At 38.2% G+C, this 27,823-nt stretch overlaps 1 protein-coding gene across 2 annotated transcripts in view; it reads left to right on the forward strand.

Moving 5' to 3' along the window:
• Positions 1-27,823, forward strand: part of FXR1 (FMR1 autosomal homolog 1) — a 38,240-nt gene that overhangs the window by 5,535 nt on the left and 4,882 nt on the right. For both annotated transcript variants that reach the window (XM_062602936.1, XM_062602937.1), the window contains exons 2-14: positions 4,996-5,048; positions 9,155-9,248; positions 10,181-10,252; positions 12,928-13,076; positions 13,505-13,598; positions 14,457-14,573; positions 14,673-14,843; positions 19,966-20,044; positions 22,187-22,296; positions 23,283-23,369; positions 24,410-24,617; positions 26,178-26,381; positions 27,065-27,265. In XM_062602936.1, the coding sequence (XP_062458920.1) occupies positions 4,996-5,048; positions 9,155-9,248; positions 10,181-10,252; positions 12,928-13,076; positions 13,505-13,598; positions 14,457-14,573; positions 14,673-14,843; positions 19,966-20,044; positions 22,187-22,296; positions 23,283-23,369; positions 24,410-24,617; positions 26,178-26,381; positions 27,065-27,265 (1,639 nt within the window). The remainder of the gene's footprint in view (positions 1-4,995; positions 5,049-9,154; positions 9,249-10,180; positions 10,253-12,927; positions 13,077-13,504; positions 13,599-14,456; positions 14,574-14,672; positions 14,844-19,965; positions 20,045-22,186; positions 22,297-23,282; positions 23,370-24,409; positions 24,618-26,177; positions 26,382-27,064; positions 27,266-27,823) is intronic.

Consider the following 27,823-nt stretch of genomic DNA (forward strand, 5'->3'; position numbering starts at 1 on the left):
CATTCAGAAACAGTCCATCATACCAGATGCCAAAGCATTTACTGTTTGAAATTTGCTTAGTAGTAGGTAAGGTGATCTTAATATAGTTTTTAGCATGCAGGTGTTTGTGACTCAGTAGCTATCATGGGAAGAATGTTTGCCATTAAAATAACATTTCATTTTTTTTGCCTCAGCCATCCTACTTTGGGGTCAGATAAACTTAAGCAAGCAGGATGAAAAGGGAGCTTGGTTTGCTTTTGCCTATTATATGGATTTTGTGACTTTGCCTGGAACTGGATTTAGAGAGAAAAAAAGTATGTGTCTCTCTGTGCACAGAGACATACAGTTCACTGTAAGGGCATGTCAGTAAGTCTTGATCCGTTTATGTTATCAGCAGATCGTAAATCCATAAGCAAAATCCAGGTAAAAAGGAGAGTGAGATAAAGTCTCAACTGTAGTCATTTTGGTCCATTCATGGTTTCCTGTCCTTTTGTTCATACTTAAAACACTGTGGTCCTGTGTTAGGTTTGCAAAATCTCTGATCCCAAACCTGGGCAAGAGTCCTAGTGATAAGCCCTCATGTTACAGGTGCTGGTGTTGGGAGCCTGGCTTCTGCCCAGTGAGTGGCAGAGACAGGTCTGAACTAAAGTGTCTGTGAGCCAGCATGACATTAATAGCCTGTAGTACAGTGTAGTGTCTTGTCTGCCTTATGAGCTTGGCTGCAGCAAGCAGGGCATACATGGACTTGCAGAGATCCAGCTCACAGCATAAACCAAATGACTGACACTGATATCTGGACAGTCCAAACTGGAGGTCTGGCAAGGTGAAGTCATGTCAGTTTTTCTTCTCTTCATGCCCTCAACAGTTTTGTATGAGTAAAAACACAGGTTTTGTGTAAACTAGCTTCCTGGTAACACAGTTCATCACTGTGGTTTTGATGCCAGTGTATTGATGATGTGTTCGGTGGTTTGTTAGCTCTGCCTCGTCACCTCCCTTTGGAATTTAGGGTATATGGAATGATGTGTAAGGAACATAGACTATTTCAAACTTAGATATTTGCATTATCTATCTTAGGCAACATTGCTAAATTTCAGTAATGGAGTACCTTGTTCATTCGAGCAAAAGTTAAAGATGATGCATCATTGCTTAATTTAGTAGAAAATGTTTTGATACAGTATCAGACACGGCTAGCTTTGAGTACAGATCTATTTATATAGGTTGCCTCACGGTTAAAGAACTCCTTCAAAACTCCTAGCTGAAAACTGGGATATTAAGGGGATGTTACAAATATTGTAAGTCTGCTTGGTATTGCGAGATATCTTAATGTCACAGGGTTTTGTAAAGGCTTCAAAAAAAACCAAAACAAACCAAACCCAAAAAAAAAACAAAAACACCAACCACAAAAAAATAACACCAACAAAACCGAAACAAACAAGCAAAAAAAACCAAAAACCCAACTCCTAGGCTCTTGGAATACTTTCAAAATTACACTAAATCTCATCCTGACATGCATGACATCTATTTCTCTGTTTTTATCTCGGAGTTGTAACAGATGATAATGTGTATAGTAAAGGTCAGGGTTGTAAGTAGGGAAGTAGTATGTAGGGGATTTTCACTTTTGACAGATGTTTTGATTATACTTTGGGCATATTTCTTGGCAATAATGAACAGTTTCTTATAAAACTATTTAAAGTTTATATTGAATTCTGTTTATTTCTAGCTGTCTTACAAATGAACCATATAATCTGTAATACTTTATAGACTCCTGTGCTTCAGTTACGGGAAATAAGATTTTCTCTACAGCTGTGCGTAAGAATCGGTGATAAAAGGAAGAATTATACTTGGGAATTTTTACTTTATGTTACTCCTTCACTATTAGTCTTTTCTTTGTACAATTAGAATGTGATCAGACTTTTTTCAGGGCTTACAACAGTATAATTATTTGATTTATGTAATTTTATTTAATGCTTTACATATGTCCATTTGTGACCCTGAGTGCATACCTCATAAACACTGGAGTGTTTTTCATACATAAATACTGTGGAGTGAGAGAGTTTGAGAATGCTAGTTGAAAACACTATTCAGATAATTCCAAGCAAGTTACTGCATACAGGTCTGCCAGCCATGTGTCTGCATTATGTTCTCATATGGGAAGAGCAGCACGCATGCTGAAAGACTTCTTGTTGTGAAGCAGTTCCCGAAACCCACATGGTAGTTTAAAATGTACAGGCTATCAGAATTTATGCTTTCAATTTTATTGAAAAGTGTTCAGTGTTTCTGTTTGTGCAGCTGATGATGTGCAGTGTCTGCTGTTAGTCTGCTGCTAGTCATATCTCTGCATTAGTTTTCCATTTAAGCTTTCCCACTCTTCAGCAGGAAGTTGGCTTGCAATCAGTTGTAAATACTGAACCTGTTTGTACCATTACACTGAAAACGTGACTTTTTTAGTAGTGGATCAGTTGTCTGAAATCTTGGAAAGTCAGTGTGGTTGGGATTCTGTTTTTCCACTTCTTTTGTCTTACTAATGAAACTGGCAGCTACTCAATGTATTCAGGATTTTCTAAACTCTGCAGAGCATTATGTTCTGAATGTTTTTCAGATGGTTTATGGTACCCTATTTTGAATATCTCTTGATTCTGAAGTTCTGTTTTTTTTTAACAAAGATAACAGTTCAGATCTGCAGAATAAGTTTTTAGCTACTGTAGGCTGACCTTAGAAATGAAATACGTATTCTGCCCCCTGGCGTGTTGAGGACTGTGGGAGCGTATAATAACGTAAATAAGAGGTAGAGTTCAGTGATGAAATAAAGCAGCATAAAGAGGCAAAGACTAATACTGACTCACAGACTCTTGGAATGCAGATAAATGGTTGTCCATAGTAAGTAGTTAGATCTCCTTCTGTAAATACTGCTTTCTGTTGGTAAGTTGTCATTTGGTGGAATGTTGTACTGCGTGAACTTGTTGCACAGTGCTGTGACTTGGGTGTTTTGTCCCTGGACAGTTTTTGAATGAATTTTAGTAGAGCAACTCTTATTATCTGCACTTTATGCCATGTTAATTCATCCCCATGTTGGAGCGTGTTTAAAGAGGACATCAGTATCCTAAATTTAGTAAGAGTTCTGTTTTATCACTGATAGCTAGCACACACTTCAGGCAGCAGCATTTTGTAAGTAAGTAGTACAGGTAACTTCAGTATTCCTGTCCAGTTTACCTATCCAGAAACTTCCTTGAAATTGAAAAGTTCCTGATGACAGGTGTATTTTATTGCTGTTTCAGTTGTTTACCTTTCGAAGAAAGAGATTTGCTGTGACCTGCTTTGTTCAGGGTTGCCAGTATGCTTTCTGCTTGAACCATAGAGTCATAGAATAGTTAGGGTTGGAAAGGACCTTAAGATCATCTAGTTCCAACCCCCCTGGCATGGGCAGGGACACCTTCCATTAGACTGTGTCACCCAAGGCTCTGTCCAGCCTGGCCTTAAACACCGCCAGGGATGGAGCATTCACAACTTCCTTGGGCAACCCATTCCAGTGCCTCACCACCCTAACAGTAAAGAATTTCTTCCTTATATCCAATCTAAACTTCCCCTGTTTTAAGTTTTCACCTGTTACCCCTTGTCCTATCACTACAGTCCCTAATGAATAGTCCCTCCCCAGCACCCCTGTGGCACCCCTTCAGATACTGGAAGGCTGCTATGAAGACTCCACGCAGCCTTCTGTTCTCCAGTCTTCTGTGTTGCTGGCAGATGGCTTTCAGTGAACCTCAGGGACAAGAAAAGTGGGGTTTGAGCAAATGCTTTCACAGCATTTCCCGATTACGAGTTGAGGTAGAAGGTTTGTTTATATAGGCCTTTTGCAACCTGCCATCAGTATGGGGTCCTTTACTGACCATAGTCACATTGAGGGATCTCTTGTGTCAAAGTTTCTCTCTCTCTGAGTTGACATACGATACCTCTGTGGGCTGGCTGCTCCTTGCACAGTAGATGCATTCTTTGTCCTCCTCAGCTGGCAGCTTCTTAAGTGGATATAAACCATTCAGCAGATTTCTTGCAACTTCTCCTAACATATCTATGCAACTCTCTTACTCCCTTAAAACTGCAGGGTCTTCCTTGATTTCTGCTTGGGCAAAGACCAGGCAGTAGCAAAAACAGGAGGGAGTAGTTTGAAAGGTCTTTCATGTCTTTATCTGCTTTTTTTTTTTTTTTTTTTTTTTTTTTTTTGCAACATGCTTGCCTTCCTTAACCAAGTGATGCAGGAAGTTAATTTCTGTATTGGCACTTAAGTACAACTGTATCTTTTAGGTTATTTGTCCTTAGTGTTTTGACACCAAGCAGAGCCCCCAAAGAAGACCTTTCTTTTTCAAGAGATTTCCCATCAATTGTTCCTGAGATCCTAATAATGTGACACAAAAAAACTCATGAAATACTGTATTCTCCTTGTTTTCCTGTGAGGTCCTACAGGTATTTGTCCTCATGCAGTTTTGATACTTCAGATACCATAATCGGCTCTGTGGCAGCCTCTATTGCCATATTTTACCCAGAGTTGCTGTCACACTGTTGTAAAGGAACCAGAGTTTTTTGGGATTAAGTTTTGTGTTAAGAACACGTATAAAACAAGTAGTGCTATGCACAGCTATTTCACATTGTATGGTGAGTTGTACTAATGGCCCTAGGCCTAGATCTCATTTTGTTCCTATAAAACAGTTGTGCACACCTGTAGATAAAATTATGACTTCTGATAGTGATTTTTCAGTTGTAAATGTGCTGGCTTGATTTGAGCAGTCATTGAAAAAATCCCTGTGCACTAAGAAATACACAGCATCCCTGTGTATTTCTTCGAATAGCCAACTAAGAATATTGCCATCCTTATGTGAACAGTGGCTTTGTGCCTTGGAACTTTGCTGGATTGGAACCATAGCATTAATGGTGGTCTGCTGTTTGGCTTATTTTCAGGCTGTATTGAAATTGCTGCCTTGTCTTAAATGTGCATGCATTCTTACAACAAAACTTTTTTTGTTTTAGGGATTTATCAAAGATGTTCATGAGGACTCGCTCACAGTGGTATTTGAAAACAAGTAAGTATAAAGAAAAATCATTTTAGTGTTAGGTTTTTATTTTGGGTTTCTGGTTTTGATGGGGCTTTTTTGGTCTTGACATCAGCAGGAAGTAGATTTCATAAGACAGGTACAGTTGTATGGACTCACTATTCACTATTACAGCTCACAGTCTCTTCTGGAATCACTGTCTAAGAATTCAGCTCATCAGTTACTTAATCCTTTACATTTTCTGGTATTATTACTGATGCCTGTATATGTGATGGCTAAATTTAATTAAAATAATAGTCAGGTGGCAGAGACCTGCCACTCTTATGCTAAAGCAGAAAAACATACTAAACTAAAGCAACGTACCAAAATACTTCTGTTAAATGAACAGTTCTCTACATGTCTGATCTGAGGAATACTGATCAGTGTTCTCAACCGGAGAGAAGTAGAAGCATCCTGACAGTGATTGCTTTTTGTTTTTAACTGAAATGTGCATATCTAGTGTGAAGATCAGATTTTTTTTTTTTTTTTTTGGTGGGAAATGAGTGCAAATCTGGAGAAAGAATTATCCATGAGGCCCTCTTCATTTAATACATAATCACAGCAGTCCTACTAGGAACTTGTAGTGGCAAGCCAAAGATAATGCATGGGCTGGTAAAGTATAAATGAATACCTGTTGTTGAGTGTTCATGGATTACCTGGAAGATTATTTTGGGAGCTACATCCTCTTTCCTGTTTCCCTTCCAGTTGCTAGGTGGAGATCCTAAAAATGTGTCTGCTTTTGATGTGGAAATTGTTACAAAACTCTGCTAGTGCCAAACTGTAGGTTAGTCTTTGAGCCCTTCTTCAAGAAAGATTGCTGGGTAATAAAGGTAATACTAGGGAGTGTGTGAGCGTGTGTTTATAAACAGTGTTTTATAATCCTGAATATATAATCCTAGGGGGTGTATGTATGTGTGTGTGTGTATATATATATATATATGTATAAAAATAAGTCCCAGGAGGGGGGAAGTAATCCTAGGGTTTACCCTGTAAATCCAGCCTTTGTTTCTTTCTAACCTGTGTTTTCTAGCCCTTCTTTAATGAAAAACAGTTAGAGAATGAGTTGACAACCATAATCTGTGCTAACGCTTAACTGAGGTTATTATGGAAGTTTGTTAGTACTGTCTCTTAGGTTTTCATACCCCCACCCCAAAACCCAACAAACAGAAAAAGCAAATTGGGTCTTTCATCCCATCCATGGCCTGAAGAGATATCTTCAGTTTTGTATTCAAATTCATATTGTTTTTCTTCAAGGTAGAAAGCTCTTTGCCTTCAAAGTATATACTTTCACATCAGAAACCAAGTAAGCTAAAAGAAGTGCCTGTGGTTCACAGCAGGGATCTTATTGTTGGCACATATGTTTCTAGTGTTTAGTATCCATGTGTTTTACAGAAAGTCTGTCAGCAGGCATGTTCCAAAAACAGTGAGCTACAATATACATAGCGTTTTGACCAAAAATATGTCTTACCAGGAATGTGTATATGTTTCTAGCCAAATTATTCTGTGATGTAAGTCTGAAAAATTATTATGTTTACCAAGTTAAATTCATTAAGGCTTTAGTAGAACTGAAGCTGGTGAAAGTGGTGTGTCCTGAGTGTATCATTCTGTTAGATAGTGATCAGCACTAAACAAGTTAAAACATCAGCTCTGCTAAAGGCAGACTAAATGATCAGTTTGCATTTTCTTCTCATTAACCAGTCTTTAGTTACAATTATTGTAAGGTTGCCAAAGTTGGTGTACTGCCACAGACTGATAATGATGATTTTGTGGCCATAGCTGTAGTTTATCAAGGACATCTGCCCAGAGGTTCTTTGAAGAGATGTTTTTTGCAGGTAAGCAGGTGAGAATGAATGCAGAAGCCTCAGGAACTGGAAACTTCTATTACGGTGTAAAACAGAAAATTGGATCTTCAGGTGCAATTTCATATAGGCCCATGGGAATTTGAAGCAGCCATATTGGAAGAAAGACTTCTCTCTTGTAAGAAGCATGCAGCTCCCTTTTTGTGTAATTTATGCCAGATATTTGGGATAATCCATTAAGCATAAGTTCTGTCACATCCCTTAGTAGGTAGTTTGTAGCCAGTTAGAAGTCATTTCTTAAAACATCCTGTTTTGCATTTCAGCAGTGAGATACTCCAGTTTTGGTCTTTTTTGACATCAAAACTGTGGGTCCTCATATTTGGAGAACTGAGCCTTTTGTCCACTTTTCCACTATTTTATTAAAAAATACCAAAACATCTTGCAGCTGATAGGGGTAAGTCATTATTCATCTACTTGTAGTGGATGCAGTTCCTTTAGATGATTAGAGATGGAACCAAATTCAGCCTACTACAACTTCAGGCAGATTTTATTGAAGGTACAGAGTCTTTTCAATCTCATTGTGGGCAGTTCATAACTGTATTTACACTCCCATTTGCACCATCTTTAACTACAAGCCACAGTTGAAATTCTTGAGAAGGCTCTGACTTCTCAAGGCTCATTTGAGGTTGCAACATTTTTGATCCTGTTGTTCAGTTATGATTATTGTGCTGTTTCTAAACTGAAGTTTTACATAACTTCAGTTATGTAAATATAATTGAATAATTGAAGAAATGGATTTTGTCAAGTCTTGCTGTTTGTGTTTGCATCTATGAGTGTAATAACTTCACAAATGCAGGAAGGGGGAAAGAAAGGGCCAAACCCTGAGGTTTGACCATTACTGTTGCAACAACGGCAACTGAATTGCAAGTGGTTTTTGCCAGCCTCATTCACCATTTCTGAGAAATAGAATGAGATTTAAATAACATTTTATGGCCAAAATACCTTCCAACTTCAACAAAAGCTATCCGTAATCTTCATGTTTTTTTCTTGTTTTTCAAAGTTGCACTATAGCTAAAAGAAAAATAGTGTATAATGATGGCTAGAGCAAAGCTATATGGATACCTCATGTTTTTATTAAGTAAGGTACTTGAGCATAAGCTGTCTTCTCAGAGGAAACACAAATGTATCCGTCTCGTAGAGAAACACCCTTTGCTCTTAATGCTGAGACTTATTCCACTAATGTATGCTGCTGTGTCTGCATGTATTGGGAGTAAGCAAGACCAATTACTTGCAGTAATCCTTATTTCAAGTTGGTTCTGGATGCTGTCTGTACCTGATGCGAACTTCAAAGTGGGCATAAATGGTGGACATCGAAATGTTTTAATAGATAATTGTTAAAGTCCCTCAGATGCTCTAAATCAGTATGTTTCTTTGAGGGGTGTTTTTTCCCCTGGTTTTATTTTAACCTGTGTAGAGTCTTTGATGGGTTTCTGACTTAAGAAGTGAGGAACAGCTGATGGTGTCCTGTGACATTTACAGAATAGAAGGAAAAGGATTTACAGGAGACCACAGAGGGTATGGATTGCTCCAGTAGTCTTTGTAAAATGTGCCTAAAATACACCTTTCTACAAGTAAAATGCTTTGTAGAGCTAGCTACAATAAAAGAAATAGCCTTTAGGTGCAGGAAGGTAAAGTATAAGTTTTATATGCCTAGTAATAATTGCTACTGATAAGCAGCTATAAAGATAAATTTTTAACTGCATCGGGATGCCAGATGCCTCAATACAAAAAATACGAGTTTGTGGGTAGAAATGCAAAATTTTGTTAACAATCAGAGTCAGATTTTCATGATGCACTTGAAACATTCATGATAAGCAGTTGAAATATTGAGGTGAAGAATTGGATGAATCCTGTGCAAAGATACCTTTATGACCTGGGTAAAATGGATGAACCCATTTGCCCTGCAAAGATAAGCTTAAGTCTGTATAAAGGTGTTAAGATTTGAACAGTAGACATGTAAATGCATCATCTAACAGTCTTCTTACTGAGGTTTTATGAAAGCCATTTAGTGAACCCAGTCAAGAGTTTTCAGTTAATTTAAAAATATTGTCAGTAAATAACTTCCCAGATACTATTTTTGTTGACAGAATTGTTCTTTTGTGTGTAAAGCTTGCGTATGAGGAAAGAGACTTGATTATATGGATAGCGTGAGTGAGAACTCAGAGTTCTAACACAAAACTGAGAGAATGACAAAAAAAAACAAGAAATAATGTGTAATGTCTCTTCTTCAACTTCCAGTTGGCAACCAGAGCGCCAGGTACCCTTTAATGAAGTCCGATTACCACCCCCCCCTGATATCAAGAAAGACATTGGTGAAGGAGATGAAGTGGAGGTGAGTTTGCCTAATGAGCTCTCCTGATAGGTAATTGATAGTCCATTACAGTGGTGATGGCAATTTTAAGTACGTTACCAAAGTGAAGATTTAAAATGGAACATGTGTCCAGTAATGGTTTTATTAGTCTGTCAGTGTAGCTATCTTTAGTAATTAGTGTAAGTTCTGCTTTTTGTTTTACTTGTTCTTAAAATCAAAGTAATGGGCTTATTTAGGATTCCTTTATAGGTACTGGCTAATTATTTCTTCAACAGTGTAGTACAGGTGCTGGGTTTTTTTGGTTAAGTACCTGCTGTTTGTTGTCCTTGTGAGAGGTTAAATGTAAAGGATTGCTTTCTATCTCCTTACTTCTACAAAGTTTCTTATTTAGTCTGCGTTCTAATTACTTTGCCCTGTTAGAAGTCTATAAGGAGAAAATGAAACTTAGAGAAGATGAGGAAAGTTTCAAAAGTCATCTGTTCTGTATCTGATCTTGCATTAACTTGGTAGGGTTTGTTAAAAATTGAATATGTAGTCATATGGTAACTTACTTCATTTCAGTAGCCCTAGATATATCAAGCAAGCCAAGGACGAAACAAAAGTCTTAATTGTTGAGTTACTTTTATGTGTGAACCTTCAGTGTGAAGACAATGTCTGAATTTAGTGAGGAAGTGCTCCAAAGTAAGTGTTGAGCCAAGGTTTCCTCTAGAAATTTCTGTTGAATTACCAGTGGTGTATGCAAATGAAGTCACAATCCTTCTCATGGTTCAAAATAATAAAAAGTTATGCAAGAAGCATGTGCCTGGGTAATTAATACAAAAGTTACTTTTGTGGAGAATACCGTGCCATTTTAATGAAAATTGAACAAGTTGCAGTGTTCATTCTTCATTGTTTGTGCTGGCAAAGTGAATTGTGTATTTGCTGTCAATGTTTCTTAATGTTTTCATTTTCAGGTTTACTCTCGGGCAAATGACCAAGAGCCCTGTGGTTGGTGGCTGGCAAAAGTTCGAATGATGAAAGGAGAGGTAAATTATTTTAAAACCTAGTGATTTCATGCCGTTGTGTTAAATACATTAAATATGAAAGGGCTTTGTGGTGGAAGGACTATGACGGAAGTACTACAAGTACAAAACCGTGACAAGAGTTGTAACCTGAGATGGCTTTGCAATGACCCGTGCTGCATTACACAGCTGAGGGGTTGTGTTTTTATAGCTGAGCAAGTCGCTTCCATGATTAGTAGTTTTAACTGCTTGGGGGACTGTATGCATGCAGAAGAACAGGGCTTCTAACAATCCTGCTTTGTGACTTGAACTTGATGCTAAAAATTAAGTAAAGCATTGCACTTCACCTGTGGTTGAAGTATTTTTAAACTTCAAAAATTAAGCATACTGTAGTTATCTCTGTGTTGCTGTAGGTTCTTTTTTGTGTGTTTCTACTGAGTGTAGCATAAAGACAGGGGTTAGTTGGTTTGCTTTATACATAGGTCAAAGTTTAAATTTTCCTGTTGACTGTTAGTTGCAGCTGCAAAGTAACTTGTAGATTTAGCCACTTAAATAGAGCTATGGCAGTGTCTCATAGTCTTACTAAAGCTTTACTTTTTTAAATGACAGCAAGAGGATTTAACTTAATAGTAGGAAAGATACTGTCTTTCAGTGCTTTTTCTGTATGAGATTACTAAATTGAAAGTAAACAGGGTTAAGGAAAAAAAAATGTCCTATTTCTGATATGATTTTAAAAAACTGACAACAAATAGTCGCTGCTGTTGAGTTCTGTAGGGGCAAGGTAAACAGTTATCAGTGTCTTGATCTTTGGATGAACAGCTTGTTAAGAGAATGAGAGAAAAGGAGACGTTTGGAGCTAATCCGCTTCTCTTGCATGTCACAGGAATTTTGAATTTTACCATCAGTTACCTTTCAGTGCTACTTATTTTAGAGAAAAGCCTGAAGAGAATTTTTTTAAAATTCTGAGTTTAAATTCCATTGTATCCGTATCTTAATTTTCGAGTATTTTGATGGGGGGGGGGAATTGTTTTTAGATGGCTGGTGTCTTTATACAGCATTGCCAGATTATCTGTTTTGTGGTATTGTCCCCCACAAAACCTCTCACTTCAATTTTTGCTTCTTTGTACAGTCTTTAACATGGTTCATTGGGAAAAAATACTCAGTTTTCCCCCTCAAATGTGAAATTCACAAATAACCCATATGTTTAATGACTGTTAGCTTTGTGATTGTTCTGATAATCAGATTTATCTTTCACTATAGCAGCTAATCTTTTTAAGCATATATTGGTAGTTCTCTTAAATTTAGTCTGTTTAGTATTTATTTTTCATTATTATTACTTGTTTTGTGATAAGTTCCAAAGCAGCTTTATATGATTAGGATGGTAATTGGGGCTCTTCAGCCTGGAGAAGGGAAGGCTGCGTGGAGAGCTCATAGCAGCCTTCCAGTATGTGAAGGGGGCCTACAAGGATGCTGGGGAGGGACTCTTCATCAATGACTGTAATGATAGGACAAGGGGAAATGGGCTTAAACAGCAAAAGTTCAGATTAGATGTAAGGAATAGGTACAGGTTCTTTACTGTGAGGGTGATGAGGCACTGGAACAGGTTGCCTAAAGAAGTAAGTGGTAAATGCTTCATCCCTGGCAGTGTTCCAGGTCAGGATGGACAGAGCATTGGGTGACGTAGTCTAGTGTGAGGTGTCCCTGCCCACGGCAGTGGTGTTAGAACAGGATGATCTTAAGGTCTTTTCCTAATCCAAACCATTGTGGTTCTGTGATTCTATACCTAAGCTAAACTTGAGCTTAAAATTGGAAAATAGCAGGTGAGAAGGTATGTCATGACCTTAGTGATTTACTTTTTCCTGACACTGGAGTAAATTAAGTGTGTTAACAAAACCAGATCCCAGTTTTCAGGGAGGAAGAGAAGAAAGTACTGCTGCACTCCTAAATAGCATCTAGCTGGAAGGGAAGATAGGACAAGGCTGCATCCCTAATACAGAGCTGGGCTTTGGGGATACTGTGCCCACAAGCTTTTTTATGCTTGTATGTGAAATGGAAGTCTAGGAGTAGATTATTGGTGCCTGTTAAATCTTCTTAATTTTCTTGCCTTCCTCAATTTGGGATAGTGTGTATCAAAAACATTGAGGTTTTATTGTCCTTTTGACCTTGCATGATTAACAGGTAGTTAGTCCATTGTATCAGTGTATTGGGGTTTCTCCTGGTGCTTTTGGGGGTTGTGGTTTTTTTTGTTTTGTTTTTTTGGGGGTTTTGGGGTTTGTGTTTTTTGGGGGGGGTTCTGTTTGAACTATCGGCAGAGCAGATGTTTCTGTGAAGAATGAGTTAAATTTGCTTTTCTGTTAGGTATTTTTTTAGTATTAGAGCTCTTGCAAATACTTTGAACTTTGGAACTTGAACTGGACTAAATTATGAATTTGAAGAGGAATGGGCATGAGGCAAATCAGTCAAAGATGCTTTTGTTGGGGACTGAAATTACATTGATATGCTGCCCTGCTCTCACTGAGGTATCAAATGGGTACTGAAGTATATCCAGGTTCATTTATGTAGAGCTGTAGTATTGCATCAACTCAGATTTATGTTCTAGTCTATGTATTTGTCGTGTACTTTCTTGGCGATGCTGGTAATGTTACTATGTCTTTGTTGCTCCTTATTTAAGTTAAAATAAAAATTATATTCTTCCATAGTTTTATGTCATTGAATATGCTGCTTGTGATGCCACTTACAATGAAATTGTCACTTATGAACGACTCCGACCTGTGAATCAAAATAAAACTGTCAAAAAGAACACGTTTTTCAAGTGCACAGTGGATGTTCCTGAAGATCTGCGAGATGCGTGAGTAGCTCTGTACCTTTTAATAAGGCATTTACTGTATTTGTGGGGGAGGAACCCTGCTTGGCTTATATTTGAGACCAGTGTACAGGTACATGAGAAACTTGAGGGTGGCTGTGACACTGCAGTAGCTGGTTTAAAAACTACTGACTGGAGTCTGAGCCTTTGGGGTGAGGACAAAAACGAAGTTTTGAGACAGGAGCTTCAGGTCTTGCTTTAGTCTTGTACAGGTGATACGCTCACAGGGAGCCTCTGATACTGAGACTTGCCAAATAACCATGCTGGCATACAGTTCACAGAGAAATATCCTCTGCAACCATGTTAAGGAGAATGGGTATTTTCCAGTTTCTGAAGTCTGCTGAAACATTTTTAATAGTACACCTTCTGTTTAGATGCAGCTTATAGAAATAGCAATCATTTTGTCTTCTTAGGTGTGCTAATGAAAATGCGCATAAAGATTTCAAGAAAGCTGTGGGAGCATGTCGAATTTTTTATCATGCTGAAACTGCTCAACTAATAATACTCGTAAGTTATTATTTATGTGTAAATGTTGCATGAATTTTCATTTATGGGACGTATATAGCCAGCTGTATATCCATATGGAAAAAGGTTTAGCTTGTCAAGTTATGTAAATTGTGAGAAATCTAATATAAGTAGATACGTCTACATTTTTAATCTTTGGGGGCAGGCCTTTTGGAAGGGCTACAAATACTGCATTGCATACAGTCTAAATTTAGAAGCAGCTTTCAGTCTCATTTTTATGACTGAGTGACGTTTCACTGATTTGTGAGGGTGGCTCAAAGCTAACTCTGCGTTCCTTTGCTCTGGACCAGTAGCTTTCCCCCTGTACTGTATTATCCTGTGCGCTTCCACCTACAGCTGTGTTTCCCTGTGAAGACCTGGACCAGTTTAGCATAGCCTTTAAGGATTTGTTCACTTAGATGCTTCTGTGATGGTTTTCTCTTACTACATAGAATTTTTCCAGCATTAATTTCTCTTCAGAGTTCTGTTTACTTAATCTTACCCATTTGAACCTTGTGCTCAAAGATTTTCCTTGCTTATCTTTTTAGCTGTGTCATTCAGACAGCGAGTAACATATATATGGTAGAATATTTTGGGGGGGGGATCATAAAGGAGAAAGAGTCACCATGTATATCCAGCAGCAAAATCTTCAGATTAAAATATTCTGTGAGTGAGAAAAGGAAATTGTTGGTTTGTGGAGATGGTGCTGAGTTTCTTGTGCTTTGTTTTGAGGAAGAATAACGTCTATGTAAGTGCTGGAAATTTAGATCGTGTATGATTTAGTTTAAACTGGTTCATGATATATCCTCTAAATGTGAACTTCCTTAAAAAATGAAAGTTAACGCTCTTTCTCTTCTGCAGTCTGCCAGTGAAGCAACAGTGAAGAGAGTGAATATATTGAGTGACATGCATTTGCGCAGCATTCGCACCAAACTTATGCTTATGTCGAGAAATGAAGAAGCTACAAAACACTTAGAAGTAAGCCATAGCTTGTAATTCTTGTTACTTGAAACTGAGTACACAACTGTATGTCACACAGAGTGCATGTGGATGAATCTTATTTTGTTTTCCCTTCAGTGCACAAAGCAGCTTGCTGCAGCATTTCATGAGGAGTTTGTAGTCAGAGAAGATTTAATGGGACTTGCTATAGGAACTCATGGCAGTAACATACAACAAGCCAGAAAGGTTCCAGGAGTTACTGCCATTGAACTTGAGGAGAATACTGGTACTTTCAGAATCTATGGAGAGGTAAGGGGAAACTTTATATGAATCTGGTGAGCATTTTGCTCTGTATCTGCTTTAAGTGGTGAGAGGTATATTTATGAATTAAGAACTGGAAATAGCTGATAGTTATCTGAGTGTCTATATAGATGTTCACAGTATGGCTGCTTGTACTGTGTATATTTGAAATACAAGACTTCTTACACGGGTCACCACTGCAATGATGTGTACTGTCTTAATCACTCCATGTGCTGTTGCACAAATTCTGTGGCAGCTGCACTGTACATCTCAGTCAACCTGGCGGAAGTATTGCTGCTACTTTACTTGATTGCAGATATTTTTTTCATTCCCTTTTTCTGTCCCCCTTCAGATGTGTATGCTGCTCTTGTTGGTTCTCGCCTACCCCCCCTTTCAAGTTCATGTGTGTGTTGCTGTGTGTTGTCTGCTCCTCTGACCTAGACATAGGTGTTAAAGCCTCTATCTGCTGCTTCTAACCCTTTTTGTTTTGGCAATTTAATGCTGGCTTTGGCAATATAATACTGTTTTGCTCAAAGTTAATTCCATTTGTATGACTCTTATCTGATGTGCTTTAAATCTCCCAAGTGCCTTAAAATGTTCCTGGTGTTTAGACCAAAAGAGTGATCCATGTAGGAGGCAGAAGTCACCAGGGCATTGTCAGAACAGTTTGAGGGTTTTTATCCCATGTTACTAACTCCATAGGTGTCACTAACACCTGAGTGTTAACCTGGTGTTAACACCTTCAGAAATCCTTGGTTGTCTTCAAGACCACAGATTCCTGAAATAGAATTATGCTGTGTGCATGTCAGTAGTAGGTCCTGGTTTTGATGCAAGGATCAAAGGAAGTTACGTTTTTTTTTGTTTGTTGTTTTAGGGTTTTTTTTGGTGTTGTTTTTTTTTGTTTGAGTTGGTTTGTGCGGTTGGGTGTTTTTTTCTTTGTTTTTTTGGAAACCTTAAAACACTTCCAGGGTACCAGGGTGACAACAGATCCTTTGATCTAGTACTACACATAGTTCTTGAAGAGGATTCAGGCAAGTTTAAATGCAGTAGAATGTCTAGTGTATTCCAGTTTCAACCTCTTTAATATGAAGGATGTGATGCTGAAACCTATGGAAAGGTTATGACTGTCACCAGCCTCTTACAGTAGTGCAGACCAGTGATTATAAATAGCAGATGGCCCTAAATAAAAACGCCTTTAGACACATCCAGCCTTGTCCTTCCTAGAAGTGATAGCTGCTTCTACAAAAGCCATGCAACCTAAATATTCCATGTGATGAGGGCTTCAGAATTTGGGTATGCTTGTCCACTCCTTTTTTCCTCTTTTCAAGTTGGCAAGCAGCCAGGCCCTCATGGCTGCATACATGGGCAGACAATTTTAGGCTGACATGTGGGAGTAGTGATCCAGTGTCCTTGACATTATAGTCAGGGTCTGAGGAACTCCGTAACTAATATTTTTTTATACAAATAAAAATTCAGTCTCAGGGACAGAATCTTTGAGGGGAAGGAACAAAGGTACAAATTTTTAAGAACATTGAAAGTCTGTGTGATTAGAAGGAAGCTAAACTGTACAGGATGCTGCTCATGCTTTTCTCCTGTCTGGTCAAGACCACTTTGGTTTCAAGACCCTTCTGTTCTGCCTAAACTGCTGCTTAATACCACAGTGCTGCAAACTTCAGAACTTGGACAGTGAATTGCTGTCTGAGATCTTCCCCTTCCTCAGAGAGGGTAGAGTTATATCAGAAACAGGAAAGTCTCTCTAGAACTTTGTTACAGGCAAAATTGAATTGCATTCAGTTCTCATGCAGTTCTTCACTTGAGCTTTGTGCTTCTTACACCATTTTGAAGGTACTTAACTGTATGATAACCATCCCTTTGGATAGAAGGAGAGCAAGATCCTATCTATCATGGCTTTTTCAGGAGACTGTTACTCCTTATTTTCCATTTGGAGAAAACAAGAAAACTCTTTTTCCCTTTGGAGCGTTCATTAGGTCAGTTTCATAGGAGACCAGTAAGTGTTTTCTTTTCTTGAAGAAAAACTTGTTATCACCATGGAAACAGCGTGTTCTCTACTGTGACTTAGGAGGACTTTGTCTTTATCTGCATGGGGATAAAACTTTGTCAGATGATTCCCCCAGGTAGTTTTATTTTTCTGTTTGGGAAGGTCTAAAAGAGCTTCCAAGACTTTGAAGAGGCTTTTGAAATCTTGTCTCAGGAACTGGTGTGAAACTCCTGAGGCAGGTCCACAGTTTGTAACACAGTGCCCTCCACCAGCGTGTAGCCACTAGATCTATGCTAGTGGCTGTTACAAAACATTTTCACTAAAACTTGCAGCCATACAGTTCTCATTTCACACTCATTTAGAGCTGTCTTGCTACAGAAATGGTAGGTATAATGCTGAGTTTGAAAAAATACCCTGCATTTAATCCTTCTATTAAAGATCTATATAGCAATGTGGACATGGCTTGATTATATGGGCTACTATATGAAGTAACCAGAGCATGGATAAACATGTGGACTGTAATACAAAATTAGAAAAGTAGCTACTAGTAACTGGAATCCTTTGAGGTCTTAATCCATGTGCACACTAATTTTTAGAGAGAGATAAATTATTTTTCTTTACCTTTTCTGAATTGACTGGGAGAAGCTGAGAATATGTTGTCTAAATCAGCTTTGTATGCAGTCTTCTCATGCTGGTGTGTGAATGAGTCCTACAGGTTGCACAAAAAATTCAGAGTGCTTGTGGCAAAGTGCAGTTTGTTTATTTTGTCATCCTGCAGTTTGTTCCTTGCAGTTGTTTGTTTTGTCATCCTCACTCTGCTTTTGTGAAAGCAGTTGCTGTTCCTTCGTCTTTATTTTGGAAAGAATTGATGAACATGCCTCTGAGGCAGGACGTTGTGAACTCTTGAGTTGATTGTGTCCCATTTGTAGAGATCATTGAAGGTGAAAAAAATGCTAATGTGTTTTGAAGTCTGTAGCATTTAGCAGTTACTGTGAGTATGCAGCATAACCTCTGCTCCCTGCAAGGACTTCCTGTTCATCTGTTTTCAATGTTTGATTTCTTGTATCGTTATCTTGAAATCTAATTCAACTGTTTCTTTTGCTGTCATTTGGCCTCTGCTAGAAGTAGAGGTTTATAAATTTTTTGTTCTTCTGAAACTTCCCTAATTTGGTTGAAAGGTGCCAGAGCTGGTGGTACTCTTTATTTCACGTATTACCTAAAAAATGGTAGATGAAAGGGCTGAGGCATGAGCGTAAAATGGAAACTGTGATCAAATCTTTCATTACTGACCAGATGCTGATACTTGTTCCTTAATTCTGCACTTCCGCTGTTGCTGATTTGAAACTTTGTTTCTTCTTTCAGCATCTGTAGAGCATCAATTAACTGTCAGTTAATTTCTGTCATTTAATAATAAAGCTGTTAGAGAACATCTATAGGAGTTCTCCCCACTAATGAATGATGCTGTCTGTCTTGGGAAATATTGTAGATGAGCTGTGGCCAGAAACCAGCATTCTGGGAGGAGAGTGCCTTGGTTGTAATATTACTTGCATGTAGAGGTGGTATGATTACGACAGATTTCTAAGTGCAGTACACCATTTTGGCAACCCTTGTGGAGTTCAGGTTGCACTAGTGTCATTTCCCTGCAGTTAGAAGAGAGTGTTTGTCTGAAGGTGCTGGTTATTCAGGCTTAGTTTTATGTCAGGTATAAGATGGGAGAGAAACAGAAGAAGAAAAATTTTGTAGAGAAAATGGAAAACTTCCTATCTGTAGCCAGCCCTAAGCAGTCTTGGTGTGCCCTATCAGTACACTCCAATACTTTTACCAGTGCTGTTGCTCCTTTGAAGTTTCCTGACTGCTGGCAAGTTCTCCCGTTGAGCTCCGTACTCTGAACATAGCCTCTTAACCTTTCTGTAGTTTTCCTCCATCTTTCCTGATGGTAGAGGTGGGCAAGCCTTGTAAGTGTGTGCAAATTTACAGGAGTAGCTGCATTTGACACTTTCTCAGTGTTTATTCACTGAGGATTAATGTGTATTTGCAAGCAGTACTTGGTATTAAGACGAGTGCAAAATGGATCTGTCTGCTATAGTAAAGGCTCTGTGACTGATTTTTTTTTTTGTTTCTTTCTGTCCTCTTCAATACTGAAGAACAGAAACTTCATAGAGGAAAGAGCTTGTAATGGCTGTTCATTTAGGGTATTCTGAAAAATCAGTACACTTTGCTTATGGAAAAGGCTGTAAAGCTAGTCACTGCTTACAGTGAGCCTGTGAAGTTCTGTGCAGAGCTTGTCCTTCAACCTTGGAAGTGTCTTATCTTTATGAGGTGACATAATCTTCAGACACTGTCAAGAGACAAATGAGCCTAAAATTCATTTTCTCCTTCACCGTTTTTCTTCATGTTCTGGATAATAGCGTATTGCATGCTTAAAATCTTTAAAATTGCAAGACACATTTACATTGCAGACAGTACTGATGGTAGCCCAGTTTCTGTGGAGGAAAAACTGAGTGCTTCCAAAGCAGTTTTGAGGAAAATGCAGAGATTAAACTAGAGTTTTATGGTTTCCTCATCTGTCATAGCCATGTAACTACTCATTCACTGTGAAGTCAGATGAAATGAGATACATGATCTAAAGTTTCTGTTAACATAGTATTCTTGTAAGCTGAAGTTTCTGTGAACTCTGGTAGGACCACTTACAAATTTCTTCCTTTTCAGTGCAAAATCTTTGTAATAAGTACTGGGTTTTATAAATGGATTTCAGATTTGAAAATTGTCTTGATTTTGGTGAAAAAGAGTAAAATTAGCTGGTTTTTCCCCATCAATGTCTAGGGAAACTGCTTCAAGATATATCCATAAGATATTTTACATCTGGGGTTTATTCATGAGAAATTGCAGATAATATTTTAAAATATCTTGAAATAATATGGAAAAATGTTCTATGTATTACTGATGCTTTCCTAATGAATTTTGTCTCTTGGAATCTTACTCATTTTTTAACGGGTCAAAGTTAGATTAATCTTGTCTCTGTTCCTCTCTTTTTGAAAATAAGCTTGATGTTTTGAAGCCTTGCAGCTGTTCAGCAAGGCTTTATTTTTAACATATTATATTCACAAATAAACTTTTTTAATTCATTTCCAGACTGCTGATGCAGTAAAAAAGGCTAGAAGTTACTTGGAATTTGTGGAGGATTTTATTCAAGTTCCCAGAAATCTTGTTGGTATGTAATCCTGCTGACACTTAAAAACTTGGGGGAAGGGAGCCTAATTGTCATGACTCTGCAAAGATTTAGATGCCAGTGTCAAAGTCCTTTTAAATAGAAAGTGATTGATCTTTTAAAACAGTATGTATCAGGGAATTACTAAGAAACTACATATATTGTTATTGGATAAGACTTTGTCGGGATTTTGGCACTTAAGATGGTTTGATTACAGACTTGTACTATCGACTTCAGTGGTAATATTTGAAGTTCACATTCTAGTTAAAAAAAAAAGGGGGGGGGGGTCGCTAAATTGACTACTTGGAAGTGCTGAAACTAAATTCCAAAATGTAATATGGACGTACTGCGGTTGAGGCACAAGAATGACACAAGACAGTCCTCATGTTACTGCTCTCTCCTGGGCTGAGGTGGTTAGAGCTTGTGGTTGGATGGTGTCAAGCTGCTGTGTCAAGCAGCGATGCTTACCAGCCTTATCCAAAATCTAAAAAGGGGCATTTTTCTCTGTATGCTTTAGCTTGATGAAGGTATAACTTCCTGAAACTTGTAAGTGCATATTATGGTATCTTCTATGTTATAAGCTGCCTAAAGATGAGGTTCGTCTTATTCCCCTCGAAGAGAAAATATGCCTCCCCTAGTCCAGTCTTCCCAGTATACATTTTCCATTTCCTTCCTTCTCCTGGTCTGCTTGTTACATTGGATCTGGCTGCTTGACATTACCATCTCCCAGGCAATGCCGGCATGAAGGCAGTATTAAGAGTGCAGGTGTTGTACCTGATTCAACAGCTTGGCTTATCCAAAGGAGAAATTAAAACCTGTGCTTTAACCTCCTATGGGTTTGGGCTTGGAGCTTGCATATTATATAGACTATTGTAATTTAAACAATTCATGTGCAAACTCCTGAAAAGTAGACTTTAAAAGTTTTACAGCTTGAGCAAGTTAAGGTGTAGGGTTTTGTTGGTTTGGGTCTTTTTAATAGGACTTCTGCAAATTATCTGATGCAACTCTGATTTTCTCATCTGCCTAATGATAAAGCTTGTTTTCATGTTCAGCAAATTAATTGTTAGTTTGTATAGGAACACTTTCTCTGTAATCTCATCCAGCAGACCTAGTTAGACCTGTGCTAAACAAAATTGCAGGCACACAGAATGATTAGTTGGGTTGTGTTTTTTAAGAAAAAAAGATAAATCTGCTGAACTGTTAGAACTGTTGAGGAAAAGAAGTGATTTTTTTTTTTTTTTTTAATGCTGTTTGCATTTTATATCATGTTGATATCTGCTGTAAAGAACATTCCTTACAGCGAATTCTGTCACGCACTTTTGGCTGTTAGACCCTTTTTTCAGAAGTTGTAGCTCCCTTTAAACAAATATTTTTTAAGTGCCAGATATCTGTAGCTGGAATGAAGAAATATGTCCTCATAACTTTAAGGAAGAGCTAAAAACTTCTAGTAAGGGAGCAAAGGAGTCACTTTTTTTTTTTGAGATTTAAACATAAGTTCTGAAGAACCTTTTGGTTTAGATCCCACTCATGATCTCAGAATAATTATTCTAAAGGTAATACGGGAAGTATGAGCAGTACTCCTTTGTTGTAAAGGCAAAAGAAACTTTCAGGAAATAATTACATACTTTTTTACTCCTTTTTTAAAAAATAATAATTATAGAGACTCCCAACAAACATGTTGTATATGCCTGTCAAAATGTCAAGAAAGATTGAGTGAGGGTACATGTGAAGTCGGGGGTGGCAAATAATTTTGATACATAAATTTAAAGTAAGTATTTGCAAAACTCTGGTGTCATTTACTCTTGGTCTAGTTCTGTCTGAAACTTGTGTAGTGGTGATCTTCACCAATCATTGTCATTCTATGCATATATATGCATAGAATATAACTGTGTATAACAGTGTGTGTGTATATATATGTATGTATACACGGCTTCGTTTGGGAAGTTTCTGTCTCTTCTGGCACAGTGTGGGTTTTCTTTAGTTTTTTTTGTGTATGTAAGGTAGTGCAAACATTTGAAACTGAGTGAATAGTAAAGGAGAGTCAAGTGATTGTTACCGTTATCATATACGTAACTTAAAGTATCAAGAAATCCATTAAAATACTTTGCCTATGGGTGCAAAATTAACCATTCTTGCCCTCTGAAGGAAAAGTTATTGGAAAAAATGGAAAAGTGATTCAGGAGATTGTAGACAAATCTGGAGTCGTCAGGGTGAGAATTGAAGGAGATAATGAAAATAAACTGCCCCGTGAAGATGTAAGTACTTTGTTCTTTCTTCCTATGATTAGGTTTTTACTTTCGAAACCAGTCGCACTGAATCTTATAACAAAGAACACGTAGCAGAATGTATGCAGAAAGTGAGAGTTTCTGGAATGTGACTTATGTTACTTAAAGTGCTTCTTTATGGCTTCAGAGAGGGGTCAGTGTTTCATCTCTGCATCATTATGCAGTTTATAAGTACAGCCTTCATGACCCATGCAGTCTTTTTATTAACAATAAAAACATAGTGGCCAACCTCTAATGGTGGTGATGTCCATGTTAGAAACACATGATGTCTGGGATTTAGGTACTTTTAGGGACAGATTGTTTTAACAAAAACAGTTTTCTAACCGTTCTGTGGATATAGATAAAGCAGTTTTGATTTTTTATTTTTTTTTCCAGACTAGCATCTTGTAAATTTTATATGAAATAGAAAGGGTTTTTTTGCTGCTGAAGCAAGACTTTTTTTGAATCTTCTCTCCTGTATGTACTTCAGCTGCACAACTAATTTGGCTTTGATAACGTTAATAGTGTTCACATATTTTAAATCTATGAGAACATACGATAAAATCTTCTACAGGTGCTTCATCTTGTCCAGTGGCTGATTAAACCAACTTTATACTTCTTGGTAAACACTGGGTGCACTTAACAGCTCCTGGGATAAATCCGTGTAGCAGTTGTGTTACCTGGGGGAATATAAACACTGTATGTCAAGTTACCTCAGCTGCCAAAATAGGTTGTTGGGAAAGCTGGGCAGTCTTGTCCTTAATGTATAAGCCTTTACCATCACCCCAGTCTGAGCTATTTCTAGTGCATTTTGGCAGCCCAAGATTCAATTACTGTCTGGGCTTATTTAGCTCACTTTCATAATTTAAACAGACTTCCACCCTCCCCCCTTTCCCCCCTATGTAATTTGAACAGAAAACATTGTTTTGATGATTACTTTCTTCCTGAAAATAAGATTTGACATTTTGTTTCTGTAGGGAATGGTACCGTTTGTATTTGTTGGTACTAAAGAAAGCATTGGAAATGTCCAAGTTCTCTTAGAATACCACATCGCGTATCTAAAGGTAAGTGTATTTCAGAAGAAATGTTCTGTAGAGGAAACTTCAGTTGAGTAACAGAATTTTAGGTCAACAGCTTTGACTTCAGTGGGATTTGCATTGATAAACTGATAAAACGATTGGTATATTGAAATTTAAGGTTCGGTGCCTTGAACCCACCCCATGCTCAGAGGTATTATATAGGCCTGTAAGTACGTTATTGTGGTTACATAGTATTGTTGGTGTTGAAAGGATTGGATTGTAAAGAACACTGGTGTAAGTGGGTTTGAGGAAGTGATAAGCAAATTTTTTTTGTCTATGCTAGTGTTCTCTTGTTCTGAAGTTAACACTTTGTTGGGGTAGGATGGAATTTCTAGTGTGACACACTCATACTAGGGACCATTTAGAACAATTATGCATTTAGATGTGTTGGAGGTGTGGCAGTGACTTAAGAGAAAGAAAGTGAATTAGAATCATGTTACTTTGATAGTTTGCCTTTTTTTTCTTTTTTTTTCTGTAATTAATTTAAGTGTTAAGCCTGAATGAGGCCTACAAGGATGCTGGAGAGAGACTCTTCATCAGGGATTGTCGTGATAGGACAAGGAGTAATGGGTTTGAATTTAAACAAGGAAGTTCAGGTTAGATAAAAGGAAAAATTGCCCGAAGTTCTGAATGCTCCATCCCTGGTAGTGTTCACGGCCAGGTTGGACAGAGCCTTGGGCAACATAGTTTAGGGTGAGGCATCCCTGCCCATGGCAGGTGGGTTGGAACTAGATGATCTTAAGGTCCTTTCCAGCCCAAACCATTCTATGAAAATGTGGTGAAGTATAGTTAAGGAAAGTAATAATAGTCTTTAAAACAGTCTTTCTGTGTTGTGGTGTAACAGAAAGGTTTTAGGTTCTTCCAAAACTCAGGCTGCAGAACTCATACCTCAATTCCACTATGTGTAGTCACCTTCAAAGTGGTGTAACTTTCCCACACACACACTGGCTTTCAGGATGACTGGTATTTTGCTAAGGAGAAGAATGTTTCTTTATCAGCAATTGATTTTGTTTCCTTTCCTGTAGGAGGTAGAACAACTAAGACTGGAAAGGCTCCAGATTGATGAGCAGTTGCGTCAGATTGGTATGGGTTTCAGACCCTCTTCTGCTAGAGTTCCTGAAAAAGAAAAGGGTTATACGACTGATGAGAGCACCCTCTCGTCTGTGCAAGGTTCCAGATCCTACAGTGGAAGGGGGAGAGGCCGCAGAGGCCCCAATTACACGTCTGGTTACGGTGAGTTTCCTTCAGCATCTACTGAGTGAGTCCTCGCAATACTTTGGAATCCAGAACTATCTCTAGATTTTGTGCTCAGCATAGTTGAGTGAAGGTAGGGTTGAAAATGTAGAGTGGCCATTTTACTTTTTCGTAAAGCTCAAACTACCTCATTAGATTTATGTTCTTGTTGAAGTTAAGTTTTAAATTGAAAAACTGAACAAACCAGACTCTGGTAAGATCTTGTCCTTTAACAGTAGTAGTTACATCATACAAAGCTGGAGAGAAAGATACTCCTCAGGAGACACAAATTAAAAAATAAATCTGGAATTAGCATTATCTGTTCTAATTGAGGGGGAGGAAAAAAAGCTTGTCTGTGAGCATGGCCATCTCATGGATTTGTTTTTGAAAAGTAAACCAAAGTCACTTATTTATTCAAGAAATTTTCCGATAGATTTTTAGATTAAGGTGGCACAGCTGTTCAGTGCCCTAGAGGTGTTTGTGTCCCCTTTTCAGTCACCAGCAGCTCCCCAAATGGTGACAGTTTGCATTTCAATATAGACACATTTCACAAAGAAATATAGGTGTTCCAGTAAACAAAGGGGGAGAAAAACTGTCTGTTTAATACAGTAAATTACTCTTGATCATCTACTGTAGCTCACTTCTGTTACAAAATCAGACACCACCACCTTTTGGAATTTACAGTCTGTCACTGGCTCTAGCTTCCAGGACTGTGCCATGCTGGTCAGGTTTATTCTGATGATAATGCTGATGTTTGTAATGTCATTTTTTTCCTCCTTCCCTAAGAATTGTTTGATTAAACTGCAATGAAAGCTGTTTATGTACACACAGACTTGGAAAAACTCTCTCCCCTCCCTCTCCCCACCCCCAAAGGAAAAAAGAAAGGCAAGAACTGCAGGTTAGGAACATCTGGGTCTATGTGTCTTTACTCCAGAACGGTTATTTGGGTGTTCCTGGGTGCTTTAAATGAATGGTGGATGTTGAATTTTCAAGTAGTGTAAGGCTGTGTGGGTTTCGTTACCTCAGGGGGGCAAGATATTCCAGATGCTGTTGAATACAAATGGTTCAGTTGTTCAAGGCAGCATCCCAACAGGCAGAAGAGGTTGCTAAGCAACAGCCATCCGCTCTAAGGTGGCAAAGTTGTGCCTGGGAATTTTAGAGCAGTTGCCTAGAAATAGCAACCAAATGCCTGCAGTGCGACACAAAGAGAGGGAACACCATTTCATCCTTGGCTTATCTGTGTACGGAAGTTACAGTCTGGTAGTCTTTGAGCCTTTATTTTGCATGTTGTTACAAACAAATGTTAGAACTTGGGTAACTTTTGCTCTATATAGTTCATATGTGCATATATTTTTATATGTGAGTGTATATAGTATAAAATTATATATGTTCTTATATGCTTTTAGAAGTTTATATTACTATTCTGTATTTATGTATTTCATCTGTATTGTAGATATATGTAACCAGCCATGCTGGTTGGAAGATTTCTGTGAGGATATGCAACTAGAAAGAGTGCCAAATTTCATATTGATTTCCAATTTTCTTTCCTTCCTGTACAAGGTACAAACTCTGAGCTCTCTAATCCCTCTGAAACAGAATCTGAGAGAAAAGATGAACTTAGTGACTGGTCCTTGGCAGGAGAAGATGACAGAGAAAGCAGACACCAGCGTGACAACAGACGACGTCCTGGAGGACGAGGACGGAGTGTGTCTGGAGGGCGTGGGCGCGGTGGACCTCGTGGTGGGAAGTCATCCATTAGCTCTGGTACTGTGTTTCACATGTATCTTGAGCTTAGTCCTTGTGCCTGGCAATTTCCTGTAGAACTAGTATTTTAAAATACTCCATTTTTGTGTTATTATCTTAATGTATTGGATTTCAGTAGAGCTGTACAATAGTTTTCAGTCATACGCTATGTTATTAGATTTTTATCTTCTGCTCACAGTGATCTTCCTTTCCTTCCTCTGCTACACATATTATAATCATATATTACCACATTTTATAAATCTTGGGCATGTTACTACCTATGGCTGATCTGTGTTAAGCTTATGCTTAAATACAGAAGAGATCACAGGATGGAAGTTTCCCTATGCTTTATCAGAATTTACTGTGATAATTCCTACTACTTCAGTAGTGTCTGAAGTCCCATGCTGCTGTGAAGCAAAAGGTGTATTTTACACATTTCACAGCTTTGAGTAAAAGTTCTTTAAGTGTCACCTTCAAAGTCTTTGTGATGAACTGGTACAAATGCCTGTTGTGGTGCCTTAACTGCTGGGTTTGGAGTCCTAGAGGAACTAGCATGAAATCATAAATACTGTAGTTCTGTGTATTAAACCTTGTTGTAAGGTTGCTCTGTAATGAAACTTTCACATGCAGGTGTGAGTCAGCCTGCAAATTAAATTAGATGCAATGGCAGCATCTTAGGCCTAAACTTCTTTTTGTTTGTTCAGTGCTTAAAGATCCGGACAGCAACCCTTACAGCTTGCTTGATAACACAGAGTCAGACCAGACTGTGGACACTGATGCTAGTGAATCTCACCACAGTAGTAACCGCCGCAGGAGGTCGCGTCGACGAAGGACTGATGAAGATGCTGTTCTTATGGATGGGATGACAGAGTCTGATACAGCTTCTGTTAATGAGAATGGTTTAGGTATGTAAACAGTTGGATAATAGTCCCAGAACACGCTAAGCAGAAATGGTTGTCCATGTAAGTGTAGTGAAACAAACATTCATTTTTGTTAGTGACAAGTCATTGTTCCGTTAAAGTTTGCTGTCTGATTAAAGACTTCTTCCACGACTCTGCTGTGGAACGAATCTGTTCGCTGAGCTCCACTAGTATTTGCATGTGCCTCTTTTTTGTAGAAACTGTCTGACGAGACACCCAAGGCTAGCCTATTTGTTTGCCATTAGTACTGTTGTTTTTCATGCAAAGAGTACTTTTGGATCAGTGTTCTGTTTTGTCCTGGGTAATCTGTCTCAGTGTAAGAAAGCTGCTTAAGTAGCAGTCAGTTTGTCTCTACCCAGCTTCTGCTTAAGTACTTTCCCTTGGTAAATTCTTTTGATACTTACTGGGACAAGAATACAATCTGTTTGTTAATACTGGGGGGGGGGGGGGGAACACCACCAAAATCAAACCCTCTTCTTTCTTGGGTTATGTGGCTACAATTTGACATGGGTACTTATTAAATAAATGAAATCTGAGGTCATT

This window comes from Pezoporus occidentalis, unplaced genomic scaffold (assembly GCF_034315485.1).
Source record: "Pezoporus occidentalis ecotype Australia unplaced genomic scaffold, CSIRO_AGI_Poc_V1 ctg8, whole genome shotgun sequence".
NCBI lineage: Eukaryota > Metazoa > Chordata > Aves > Psittaciformes > Psittacidae > Pezoporus > Pezoporus occidentalis.